The sequence below is a fragment of the Barbatula barbatula genome (genome assembly GCF_947034865.1).
Source record: "Barbatula barbatula genome assembly, chromosome: 22".
Classification (NCBI taxonomy): domain Eukaryota; kingdom Metazoa; phylum Chordata; class Actinopteri; order Cypriniformes; family Nemacheilidae; genus Barbatula; species Barbatula barbatula.
Window position 1 is genome coordinate 13,965,985 of NC_136785.1, and position 14,199 is coordinate 13,980,183.

A 14,199-nucleotide genomic window follows, 5' to 3' on the forward strand; every position below is an offset into this window, starting at 1 on the left:
TTCTTATACACTGATTTGAAATATAACTAAATAATATTTTACTTTTTTACAAATTTATTTAGTTATTTATTTTATTCCCGTTGAGAAATAAAATCTCTTCTTCAAGGGATTCCTGGAAGCACAAAACGTTTTAAATAATATTATACTGTATACGATTATATTTACATTTATAAATAAACTGATTTCATACCCATAACTACTGCACTACCAATGCAATGGGATTTTTAAAATATCATGTTTTTTGAATTCGTTTTGTACATTTCACCACTTTCATCTTCCTCATTTACACAAACAAAAACAACATAAAGAAAAGTTCCTTTCCGTTTTGAAGCACTCACCAAACTCCTTTCGAAAAAAGTCATCCTTTTCCTCCTGAATGGAGATTTTGGGAATCGGGGTGCATCCGGTCGTCATGCTGCGCTCCAGAATTCCTTCAGTAGAGTCATCTGAGAGATCAAAGGAATGATCAACTTTACACGCGGGCTTCCACAAACCTTCAACATCTCCATACGAGTCAAAATATAAATCACAACACCAACGACAATATTTACACACAGTCTGAATGAGGTGCTAATAGGGCAAAACAACATCAAGCAGTGTTTTGTCTGTCATAGAGTGCAGTGTCCTCCTGCTCCTCATGTGACACACAGACATGCCAACGCGGCGATGAACACAACACGTGACGTGCGCAACACAGTCAAAGCAGGGAAGTGAGATACAAATGCACAGAGATCAAAGGTGCTCGTGTAGTTTCCCAACATGCACGCACTCCTCACACCACTGATGCGAAAAGAATGGCCAAGATGTGAGACTGTAAACAGAACTAAAGCATGTATTTGTCATGTGTTATGGCACTATGGAATGATACATACAGAAACACTAAGCGTTGACCTCTTGATCTCATGACCTCAAGCTGACAGGTCCAAAAATATCAATTTATTGAGTCGATTCAAGGGGAAGGTAGTCAATATCAGACAAGATATGAAATAAAATGTATTAAGGGATTTATTTGTTGGGTTTAAGGGATTGGTAACATTTTACACTAAGGTTGTATTTTTAATAGTTCATGCATAACACAAACTAACTATTAAGTTCTCTAAACGTGTTTAACGTCATGTGAGTGAGTAAAAAATCACGCAAAGTGGATTTTTGGGTGAACTTCCCCTTTAACAATATTTTCACAGCATCTATCCGTTTTAGTTCATATTCATTTCAGCATTTACTGATATAAATCAAGTTGTATCTGTTAACATTAGATAATGCACAATGAACTAACATGGATAATTGTATTGATATTAACGCAGATTAACAAACGCTGAAAAACTATAATGTTAATTGCTAGATAATGTAATAACAAATACAACCTTATTGTAAAGTGTTACCAAGCTATTTCAAAGTAAATCCAAAACATTACACGCCAGACAACAAGTGGAAAATAATACAAATTAAATCTCTTTAAGATTTTAATGTTAACTCAAATGTTTATCATTAAATTCTTCAAAGGTAACTGGAATACATTTATTTAATACCTCAACACTTTAATTCTTAACGGGACAGTTCACCCTTAAATAAACATCCTGTTATCGTTGACTACCATAGAAGGAAAAACTGACAATGGTAGTCAAAAGATCCCCAGAACTGTTTGCTTTCATAGATTCTTCCAAATATCTTCTTTTGTGTTCAACTAAGAAAAACACAAAGCAATTTTTCCTACTATGGGAGTCAAAGGTGGTTTGGTTAAGTTTGGTTAAAAGCACTCTTTTAAATATCTCTATCCGTGTTCATCACAACAAAGACATCTATACAGCTTTGGAAGAACCTAAGGGTAATGAAATGGAACAGAAGTTTCATGTTTGGGTGAACTGTTCCTTTAAAACTTTTTGAAGACCTCCATTTGCAAATTGCACCCTACAATCTATAGTTTCTTCTGCGAGTAGCCAGCTCACGATTCAGTACAAAACAAAACCACTATACAGTGATACCATTGAATCTTCTAATGTATATCACAACTGAATGAAGACCTTACATGACAAAACACAACATCTAATGAAAGCAATGCAGGGTAACAGTCAGGCACCATTCTCCCAATCTACATCAAACTACATAAACTTAACACATTAGTAGTGAAGTGTGCACTCATAACTGTGGCCACAGTTTGTCCTCGTGCTGCTGTTTTGTCTAAGTGAACACACCACAGGATCAAGTTCACAAAAGTCACACAATGTCACAGTCACACAGGGTCCCCGGCACACAAGCCCTGAGTGCTCGGAGACCACCGTCACGTGCGGCGAGTCGCGTCGGGCACTCACAGGTCAAGAAGACGGCAGGAAGTTCAGGAACGGCCGCCGGGATCCGTCGGAAAGCGCGGGAGAGGAGAGGGAAGGGGAGATGAGGGAGGGTAACATTGGTAAGATTTCACCAAAAGAATCAGTTTATGTCAGTCGTCCAAACGTCCGTGGCAAAGCTTTAGAATAACAAAACACAGTGCTGTCTGTGCAAAGTACAAAGCGAATGAAAAACGAGTACACAACACATATAGTGACTATAGACCCAGAGAAAATGACAATGTTTTTCGAGTAAACTTCTTGAAGAAGGAATGGACTATCTATCTATCTATCTATCTATCTATCTATCTATCTATCTATCTATCTATCTATCTATCTATCTATCTATCTATCTATCTATCTATCTATCTATCTATCTATCTATCTATCTATCTATCTATCTATCTATCTATCTATCTATCTATCTATCTATCTATCTAGTGTGGTGCAGCTAAAGTGAATGCTTTGGAAAGTAGGGAAAAAAGGGCTTTTCAGTGGGGTGGGCTCTCAGCAACATCTGTCCGGTACCTACCAGGTGAACCTGGAGGCCGCCGCGTATGGGGCGGGGTGCGAGAGGGGGACGGGCTGCAATCGGATGGACTGTGCTGCTGCTTCAAGAACGGACTGTCCAAGCGGCCTAGTGATGGAGACGGGATCACCAAGTTGGAACCCGAGGACACCAATGCACATGTAGTAGAGTGACGTACACGGGCGTGATGACGAAGTTACACCAGACCAGACAGACAGGAAGGAAGTACAGTGAAAGAGAGAGGGGGAAAGGTTTTTGTGAAGAGAAATGAGTAGAGAGATGATAGGTCGTGGTTGGATAAAAAGAAGTCCAGGATCATCGATAACAGAAAAAAGATGTGGCAACAGAAACGATGGAGTGACCGAAAGAAGAAATCAGAGGAAAGGATAGGAAAGTGAGGTAGAGAAAGAGAGAGAGGTAAGAAAATAGCTGTTAGTGTGATGTGTTTGCACACTTTGAACATACAGAAACTGTTTCTATGCAGGTCACGTCAACAACAGATAGAACAACAGAGCTGGACGTTCCTACGGATGCTAAGAAAGACTACTGTACAATGATATGTGAAGAAAAATTAAAGATTCACCCAGCACATATATCCCAGATAGCACAGGTACGCCTGCTTAAAAACATCTAATAATGTTAGATAGATAAGGCAGCTTTACATACATCCTAAATCTTTAACATCTTACAGACATCTTCTAAATGTCTAAATGACATCTGACATGAAACGTCTCCGAGATATATTGCAGATGAGCAAACAATTAAATCTTGCAGATGTACTGTAAATGCAGATATCGAATAGACGTCTCCGAGATGCATGTGTGCTATTAGGAATTGAATTGTTAGGCAGGTCGACATTTCATTTTATCTTCAGCCTGATATGATCCCATAAATTTAACATAATTGACAAAACAATAATTAAAAAACAGACATGATTTAATATTCATTTCTCCACTGAAATAGGTTGACCATAAAAGCCATTTTTACCGTGCGCATCCTGGCCAGATTTCGGGTGCGTCCTCCGGAGGTCGCGTTTTGCCACCACATACGTTACGTCATCGAGGTTTTCACATTTCAGTTGAAAAAACATTATAAAATTTACATATATTTCTCTTAAGACGGACAATTGTTGTAGTTTTGTTATTTCCTTGAACAATAGCGGTTGCTATTGAAATAATAAACCTCTGTGACGTATTCGGTGGACAAATGCGACCTCCGGAGGACGCACCCGAAATCCTGGCCAGGACCAATGGCACGTACGGGCAACCCAACTGATAAGTTGTTCGAGTGTGGAAGAAATCAAAAGGCCTGTGGGATTTTCCTGGAAAATAACATTAAGCAAAACCTCAGAGTTTCAAAATGAATTCAGTTGAGCTTGATGCTAGCATGTTGCTAGGCTAACACGATTCTATTTGATAAAGACAAAATACAAAAAGGGTAAATCATGTCCATCTCTTAATCCCGAAAGGAGCTGGTTTACTGGTCTGTTCCATCCTGAACAACTGCACGAAATCCTTTAAAACCAACAAACACACCAGACTAACAGGGTGGAAGACCAGCTTAACGCCTCACACTGCTTTAAGCAGCTTTATTTTCAGCAACAATATACTCAAAAAAATCTCTGGAGTTACAAGAAATATTATTTAGCTTGTCACATTGCATTCTGGGATTGCATCAATGAAGTAAAAGCAGCATCTTATTATAGCCCTTATGAAAGGTAACCATGGTTTTACTATAATAACCATTTTTTTGGTATTATTTGTAGTAACCATAGTAAACACAAATGTACCGTGGTCTCACTATAGTAACCATAGTTTAACCATATTATTTGTAGTTAAATTGTGGTTATACAAATGGTTAATGGTTTGCCAAAAAATGTGGTTACTTTAACTATAACAACCATGGTTCATTTTTCTTAAGGGGGGTTGTGCATGATGCCATACGATGTTATTAAGTTATGAAACGCAAACATATATTGCATCGCAACTAAAACAGCATTAAAACAGACTGAATGGTCTGTGCATATTTCGATATAACGTTTTAAAATCTCTGTTTAAACAGAAGCTAAAGATGTAAACTGTTCATGATCCTCACAGGTCTTATCAGGATTTCAGCTCAGAAGCAGATGGTCTCTTCCTAAGCTGTCTTTAATTTACACCAAAGACACCTTACCAAAAGTGTCAAGACAAACAGGGGCTTAAGATTTAGCCTCGTGCCCTTTTCTCCACCTATTTCTGTGCCGTGAACTTACCGGTCCTGTGTGTGGTGACTGGTGAGACGTCCACGCTGTTGGCCAGCCCTCTCTCTCTCTGCTTGAAGAACTCCCGAGGGTTGTCAGGTCTCTGGGCGATGATGGCCGCCGCTTCCTGTCATGCAAGAAACACAGAGAGTGAAACTAATTCTAGTCGAATTAAATTGGTATTTCTTGCTGTATGGAAATTATGGAAAAGTATTGAAGGATTTCTTGCTAAGAAGTATTTTTAAAGGAGATTCACATTTTAGAGAATATTGAAAATCCATATTTACACTCCAAAAAAAGACGTTTATTTACATGAAAGTGTGCTATTAGTACGTTTATACTAGAAATAAGAAACCTTGTGTAGTTTTAAACTAGCTGTGAACTCAAAGTTTACAACTGTCACACTTAAAAGTAGCCTGCTGTATACTTAAGTTTCACGCACAACCATTTCTTGGGTTTACAAAGAATGGTGTGAAAAGGGAAAAACATCCAGTATGTGGCAGTCCTATGAGCGAAAATGCCTTGTTGATGCTAGAGGTCAGTGGAGAATGGGCCGACTGATTCAAGCTGAAATATCCACTCGTTACAACCGAGGTATGCAGCAAAGCATTTGTGAAGCCACAACACGCACAACCTTGAGGCGGATGGGCTACAACAGCAGAAGACCCCGCCGGGTACCACTCATCTCCAATACAAATAGGAAAAAGAGGCTACAATTTGCACTAGCTCACCGAAATTGGACAGTTGAAGACTGGAAAAATGTTGCCTGGGCTGATGAGTCTCGATTTCTGTTGAGACATTCAGATGGTAGAGTCAGAACTTGGCGTAAACAGAATGAGAACATGGATCCATCATGCCTTCTTACCACTGTGCAGGCTGGTGGTGGTGGTGTAATGTTGTGGGGGATGTTTTCTTGGCACACTTTAGGCCCCTTAGTGCCAATTGGGCATTGTTTAAATGCCACGGCCTACCTGAGCATTGTTTCTGACTATGTCCATCCCTTTATGACCACCATGTACCCATCCTCTGATGGCTACTTCCAGCAGGATAATGCACCATGTCACAAAGCTTGAATCATTTCAAATTGGTTTCTTGAACATGACAATGAGTTCACTGTACTAAAATGGCCACCACAGTCACCAGATCTCCACCAAATAGGGCATCTTTGGGATGTGGTGGAATGGGAGCTTCGTGCCCTCGATGTGCATCCCACAAATCTCCATCAACTGCAATATGGGCCAACATTTCTAAAGAATCCTTTCAGCACCTTGTTGAATCAATGCCACGTAGAATTAAGGCAGTTCTGAAGGCAAAAGGGGGTCAAACACCGGATTAGTATGGTGTTCCTAATTATCCTTTAGATGTGTGTATATCAGCATGGCTGTGATAAGGCCAGAGGCAACCATAGCCATTAATATAGAGCCAAACAACATCTGAGAATGCGTTATTTCCATTGCAATGCATCAGCTTACACTGCAAACATGTGCTTGTTTACAGCAGCATGTTCTCTCTCTCTCTTATATGGCAGGCAGCAACCGACTTGTTCAGGTGCACACCGCCACCTACTGTAACAGCTGTGAATTGTTCTAAGACCGGCCGTCTGCGCGCACTACGTAATTTCCGTCATCAGGAGGGTCGTCCGCAATCCCCGTCCACATGCAGCCCATTTTATATGAAGAGAGGACGTGTACCATAGCGCATGCGTGCCAAAATGTTGAATCAGCAGGGTCCACTTGGTGACGTACTGCGTGTGTGTCAAACTCGTTTATCCGCATTGAGTATGCTCAAGAAGCTGTGCGGACTCCTTTATGTGCGAGACGGACACGGACGGGGAAAGTCAAGTACACCCGTGGCTTAAAACTAGATTCACACGGTACGCGGCAGTCGCGATTGTCTAGTTCATTTTCAAAGGGAAACATGCGGTAAGTGACAAAACGCGGTGCGCAAGTGCATCCAAAATCCTGTAACTTTCAGGGGCACGGCTCTTTGCGGCATGCACAGCTGAACGGCAGTGGCAGCCACATCGGCTGCGCGGCAATTCCACCACTCACAGAGAACCGTGTGAATCCACCATAAATCCGATTTAGCTACAGAGTGATAGAAACGGTGAAGCGGTTTCCGTGGTGATACTGATGGAATATCACATGGCTCAGATTTGAGAACCAGAAAGAACTGTTGTATAAAACTATATATTGCGTCTTAACATGCTGATGTTGACACTATTGTACATTCGCAACAAGGAAAAACGCTATTTAGTGAAATAAATAAAAATGTTTTGAACAATCTTCCATCCCTTTACCGTGCAGCTATTTTAACATCCCTTACGAAAATGTAATATAAAAATTAGGGATGCTCCGATCCACCTTTTTTGCTTCCGATACCGATTCCGATACCTGAGATTCAGTATTGGCCGATACCGAGTACCGATCCGATACTAAGGTGAAAAATGTAAAGTGCACAATTACTTAATAAACTATGTGCATTGCAGTACAAGACATCAGGCTCGACTTAACATAAATTTTCTGACCCCGTAAAACAAAATAACAAACTAATGATTCAAAAATTTAGTAAATAGTTTATTAAACCAGCACCGGTGCAAAACAAATGAAAAATAAAACAAAACTTTTCACTATCTTTGGACAAAAGACATTCAAAATTAAAGTGCAAATTAAGCAGCTGAATAAAACAACAGCTTCACTAGCTTGATAAACGGGTATAAATAAATGGAAACAAAATCTCTTTATAATTTTTAAGAAAGTGCAAAAATAATTAAAAAATCAATTCGCAATAAAGCAGCTGAAATTGACTAAAAAAAGTAATAGCTTTACTGCTTTAGATATATTTAAAATAACATGAATCAGATCTTTTTAATGCTTTAGTCACTAAAGCAAAGTCCACTTAACTAAACTAAAGTTTAGAGAAAATAAAATTTAACATCCAACACAGAAACAGATGAATAAAACGCTAGCTTCCCTAGCTTAGTAAAACTGCACATGTTTGTTGCATTTAACGTGGCATTTTGTGGCACAAAATTCTTATCCAACCAGTGTGCGGTTAAACTTAAAAGTGACACGTCGCAGCTCCAGATATCTGTTGTAAAACTCACCGCATTGACATCTTTAATTTTTTCGGATATGTGTTTGCAGACTTTTCGGTACAGTTCAAGGTAGAGATAAATATCAGATAAATATTTACGCTTCGGCGTGTCATACTGCGGCTCCAGGTGGTTTATAAGGAGTCTGAAGCCATTATTCGCAACGACGGACAGCGGTTGCCCATCCATAACAATGAAAGCGGTGGAACTTATTGGCGTAGCTGTTGTAAAATAACTCCAAATGACAGATATTTTGGCTCGCTCCATGCTGTTCGCTGCTATATGTTCACGTGCACTACGTACAGAGCACGTTGCTAGCGTATGATGTCGCACGTTGCTAGCGTATGATGTCGCACTTTGCTAGCGTATGCTGGCACATTGCTAGCGTATGATGTCGCACGTTGCGCAATGCACAGCCGCCCACGAGAGAGTTTAAGCGCCGGTGTCTCCATGAACTTTTACATCGTCTAGCACAAATTTTATGTCAGATCGGGTATCGGTGACAAATTGCACCGATACCCGATCTAGAATTTTATTACGTATCGACGCCGATACCCGATACGAATATCGGATCGGAGCATCCCTAATAAAAATATATACAGAAAAAACATAGTCACTACACCTTTAACACATTAAAACAACTTAAGCATATCTGGAACTTGCACCAAACCCAGGCTCTCTCACCCAGGCTTGTTATGTGTGACAAAGCCCATTAATTGCTTACAGTATTTTTAGCACACTGTATGTTAAGTAGACTCTCTTAGGTCCTGTTGAAACCATGGATGTGATGCAATAGCTGTGACAAATGGCAGCTGCTGGTAAGCAGGGCTCATTTTTCACACAGCCATCATTGACTGAATCTACACTGAAACACAGCCCTGAAATAGCAGGAGGATTCCCACTGACCCACATGTAAACCCCAATAGAATACGTGTCTTCACAAACACAGATCTACAACCCATTTACTCCCGTGCAGGGTCCGCCTCGGTTTTTCCTCCATTTGAAAGCATTCGTTTTAAAAATGAGGTGATGTTAGGGTGGTCCTCAAAGTGTCATGTGAACCCACCTCAACCTCCGATTCCTTCTTCTCCAGGGATGGATCTTCATAGCTGGCGTCTGTCTGCAAAGATAGACATTTATTAATGTCCAGCAGAGGGCAGCATAAGCTATGTTTATTTTATTGTTAGATGTGGATTAAACAGTTGGAAACCGATTTGGTTAACAAATGACATTTCAAGTAATTCTGTAAAAAATATTATGGTTATGGCTTTCCAAGTTCAAAGCACCAACCACCCATGAATCGTCATTTATCCTTAATAAAAGCTGAACTGTTCAACTGCACACTCTTACAGTCAGTGCTTGATTTCTGGACCTCTCTTTGGCCTCTTCTTCCTCCACCATCTTCTTCCTGTGATCACACATACAATATGAACAGCATTATAAATACTGTAATGGCGACGGTCAGATGTGGCAGAAACTGCGGCTTGTTTCTCACCTGTGTTCCTCGATCTGTTTCTCCCTCTCGCGATATTTTTTCTCACGTTCCTCCTGCTCTTTCTTCTCCAGCTCCATCCTCTCTGTTTCAAAGCGTTGCTGTTCCTCGGTAGCCTTCCTCCTCTCCTCCTCCTTTCTCTTCTCCTCGTCTCGCTTTTACCCAGACACATGGCAATAAAATCCATTAAATCACTGTACTTTACAAAACAGTATACTTCAAGTGATATGCGAGTATCTTTTGAACATGAGCGTCTCTTTTATCATAAACCCCTTCGACGCGTCTGCAACAGGCACGGATTTTGACATGATGCACGATGCACATAGGTTCATGTGACGTGCCGAAGACCTATTTTTTTACATGACGCGGTGTTTAACATACGTGTTTTTATGAGCTTCGCATTACTGGCCCTGAAGAGAAGGCACCGATCGCCACTGCTATTAAGTTTAAAAGCAGTATACTTTAGTAAACAATTATTTTACAACAGTATTTTTCTATTTGTACTGAAACTTTACTACTACCAACTGAACTTACTGGTATTCAGATAGTGTATTAGTTTAACACTTATAGCACATTTAATAGTTTAGGAAAGTACAATGTGATTTATGCAAAACCATCATGAATAGAGCGGAAAAACAGTCAACACAACTACAAGATATGTATACTTAGAATACTGTACTTCATTATACTTTTAAGTACGTATCCATCAAGTACAAGTACAGGTCAAATATACTAAACATGAAGCATAACTCAAGTGTATTGAGTAAGTGTAGAAGTAAACAAATCATACTTGAAAGAAGTACATAAAAAGTAAAAAGTATACTAGGAGTATAGAAAGAAGTATACTTGAAAAATAAAAACCTTTTGTAAAACCCTTTTACAGAATTATTCATTTTAGTGAATGTCTGCCCGACTAGCACTGGTACGTCTGTAAGACCTGCTGTGTAAAAACATCTGCTTAACATCTTATAAACAGCAGTTTTACATCCATTCTAATAATAAACATCTTACAGACACCTTTTAGACGTCTCTGAGACGTATTGCTGTTATACAGATATTTGGTATATGTTCATTTTGCATTTTAAGTTGAATAGATTAACATTAGTTTATGTATATTTATAAAATACATTTATAAACATAGCTGGTTGAAGATTTGTTGCATGTTTCTCCCGTTTTTATAGTGACTTAAATGATAACTTCTGAAATAAAAGATAGAGTTCTCCAGCTGTATTTTTGTCAATGTCAATAATGATATAATCACATTTTTGACAGAACAATTAGTATTAACATTCCAGCCATTAAGTATTGCGCATCTAAGATGCGAAAGCTTTACTTCCCCATTAACACTGAAACAATTCGTCATCTGAACAGTCATGCTAGCAGTGTTTACAGAGGTTAATGTTCCCATCCTCAAGCATCAGACCGATCGTATATGTGCCACAAACCCAGAGGAATCAAATATCTACCCTGGCTTGTTCCCAGAACTCCTCTCGATTGATTTTCTTCATCTCGATCTCCGCATTCGTTTTCTGGTAGGTGGTGCCCTGCGGCCGGGAGGAAAAGAGGAAGAGTGAGTTCAGGCCAATTTAATTGGACAGCCAGCTGAAGGACAAAGATGCTGATCCAAGTGAGACGGTGTGGAGACCGTTTGTCCCTTCCACTAATATAAAGACGGTCAGGGACAACGTATAATCTACAGAAACAGGATTTGTGTAAGGCTACCTCAAAGGTGCTTCGATCTGATTGGCTGAAAATCTATGGTACGATACTATAATACCAAAAGTATACAAATATACGAAGTACAGAATATAGCATAGAGGGATGTTGTTCAGATAACAAAAGAAAAAACAGGAAGGTTCTCGATTATTTTAGCAGCGTGTGAATCAACTCTCTATTTCGCATCCTACAGAAAACATCATTGTTTCAGTTCCTCTGTGTCGACAATATGGCACAACTGACTAAAACAGCAACAAGGCCGTGCCTTTGTTTCAGACGTCACATTAATAGAGAGCCATTCACAGACAACTTCCTCCGACCCCTTTCCCGTTCAGTCTGAATGTGCACATATCCACCCCTCCGGCCATCCTTATGTCACCCATCACTCACAACGTTCTCCGCGTTCTCCTCGTCTTTCATTCGCAGACGGCTGAGAACCGGGCTGGCCACTGGAACCGTCCCATTGGTGAGTCTCTGTCCAATGGCTGAGGGGTCGATGTCTTCCAGGCTGCTGGCATTGATGATGACGTCAACACCCTGGAGAAAGAAAAAGAGCGTCAGTGCCCCTCACGTCACCTGGCAACCGGCATCAACCTTGAATTTAAATGATGAGCGAGCTTTTAAGTTGCTGCGGCACATAGCCGAATGCGAAAAACCACATCGAGTTTAAAGCTGCTCTTAGTACGTTTTTTAAGGGTTGACAATACAAACATCTTTTAGGGAGAAAGTATATGAAAATATGTGCATACTGTTTCCTTACCGTACCCTGATTCACAAGATTATGTAATGCTGGGTTCACACCAACCGCATCGCATTCTTCGTTGCTCTTTGAAATCACTTTATTTGTGTTTGGTGTGAAGGCAGCATCAGTTTAGCTGTTGGCTTGGATTTTGCAGGTAATGTCAATCTAAGGTATTTGCTTTAACAGGTAAAGTAACCAGCAATGTTATGTTTCAAACAGAGATGGCGATAGAGAGGCAAAAGTTAGGGATTGACGCATCAACTGTGCTTTTTATTTGTCCATTAGGTCTCAAAAATAGAAACCCCTGTTGAAAAAAACAGCCTATTTATATTTACGCATTTGGCAGACGCTTTTATCCAATGCAGCTTACATTGCATTTTACTATACATCGTATATGAGTATGTGCAATCCACTGGGATCGAAGCCATGACCTTGCCGTTGCTAGCGGCGTGCGCTAACCACTGAGCTGCAGGAAAACATACGCGAGTTACTCAATCTCAAGCTAGTTATCTGTATAAATGTCTGAACAATAAATAAATTAAAATAGAAAGTTCATCCATTCAAGTCTCCATTGTGCTTGTCAGTACACAAGAGCGTGTTTGTGCGAGCATTAGAATAACTGTGCGCACATCCAACAAACTCAACATGTACAGTGTATCTAATGTGTGTTCATCTCAAGCAGAAACCGCGCTCACGCTGCTAACCTGAATACAGCCTCCAGTTATTTCAATATCTCAAAAAGAGCAGCTCATGCGTTGCCTGGCACTTAGATCACTTCTTGATAACACACAGACTCCCTTTCAATCCCCGAAAGCACAATCTATCACGTCGACCTTGCTCTCCTCGCGGATGTTTCATCGTGGAGTTTCTCTACCTGAATATCTCCATTCGCTCCCTCTCTTTTTCACCCACGCACTCACGTTGAACGAGCGATTTGAAAAGCCGAGCGGCCCCCCATTCACAGCTCTCAAACAGACAAATAGCTCTGACACAATAGTTTAGAAGAGGACCATGTTAGTCATCTAGAAACATCCTCTGCTGTATATTACCAGCTGTCGGGTACTTGCACTTACAGTATGCAGCTCAACCCCCAAAAGCCCACCAACATCACTTATGGTTGTATATCTTATATGCTTGAACCCAGGACTGGATTCCAGCAGAGCCTGTGGAGTCATGCTGTTAATCAATGCTATACAGTGAAACAATACACAGAAACGTGCTATTGATAGGGTGGAGATGATGGTATTAATGGCATTGTGATGGTTAACGTTCATGCACACGCGATGAGTCAAAGACTGAAACTTAAGAATACTAATTATAGTGTATTTTAATAGATCATTCGTAAAAACATCATGTTTAACCCCAAAAGCAGAAAACTAAAGACATTATATTTTGAATAAAGATAAAGGTGCATGTTGGGTTTGGCTGTTATCTGCATTATTCTTAAAGGGACAGTTCACCAAATAATGAAAATGCTGAAATCATTTACTCCATGTGTCAATCCAAACCTGTACGACTTTCTTTCTTCTAGATATTTTGAAGATTGTTGGTAACCAAACAACACTGACCCCCATTGACTTCCATTGACCACTGAGACATTTCTCAAAATATCTTCTTTCGTGTTCCACCGGTTTTGAAAAACACGAGGAGGAATAAATATATGACAAATATAATTTATTTTATTCTGGGGTAAAATATGAGCTATACATGATTTTACAAAAGATGACCATGCAACCTACAGTATTAACAATTCTCACAATTTCAAAAGTAAGTGTGCACATGGCAATGAGGTCACGTGGGGTGAAAATGGGTCATCGCCTATTTGAGTAAGGGAAGAAAAAGATGTTTGTTTTACCTTGTCGAGACCCACCTGGAAAAACTCGGCTATGGTGGCGACGTGGCTGGCACAGGCGCACTTCCTGGCGTCAGGCACATCTTCACCAACCTGAACACACAGCGTCAGACTTGCGATTATTCAGTGCTGTGTATTCAAGGTAGGATAATGCAGAAAATTCTGCAATTGTCACAGATTAGCCCCCGGTAGCCACGACCACCCACTGCAT

At 40.1% G+C, this 14,199-nt stretch overlaps 1 protein-coding gene across 4 annotated transcripts in view; it reads right to left on the minus strand.

Annotated features, from left to right (window-relative positions):
• The window catches only part of dbn1 (drebrin 1), a 62,752-nt gene that overhangs the window by 5,342 nt on the left and 43,211 nt on the right, over positions 1-14,199 (minus strand). The window contains exons 4-12 of one of the 4 annotated variants that reach the window (XM_079486122.1): positions 13,992-14,081; positions 11,785-11,931; positions 11,145-11,222; positions 9,682-9,833; positions 9,537-9,594; positions 9,253-9,306; positions 5,105-5,219; positions 2,857-2,961; positions 339-431 (exon numbers count right to left, since the gene is read on the minus strand). In XM_079486122.1, coding sequence (XP_079342248.1) covers positions 339-431; positions 2,857-2,961; positions 5,105-5,219; positions 9,253-9,306; positions 9,537-9,594; positions 9,682-9,833; positions 11,145-11,222; positions 11,785-11,931; positions 13,992-14,081 — 892 coding nt within the window. Of the gene's footprint in view, positions 1-338; positions 447-2,856; positions 2,962-5,104; positions 5,220-9,252; positions 9,307-9,536; positions 9,595-9,681; positions 9,834-11,144; positions 11,223-11,784; positions 11,932-13,991; positions 14,082-14,199 lie in introns of all 4 variants that reach the window. The other 3 variants (XM_079486123.1, XM_079486125.1, XM_079486124.1) reach the window with 3 other exon arrangements.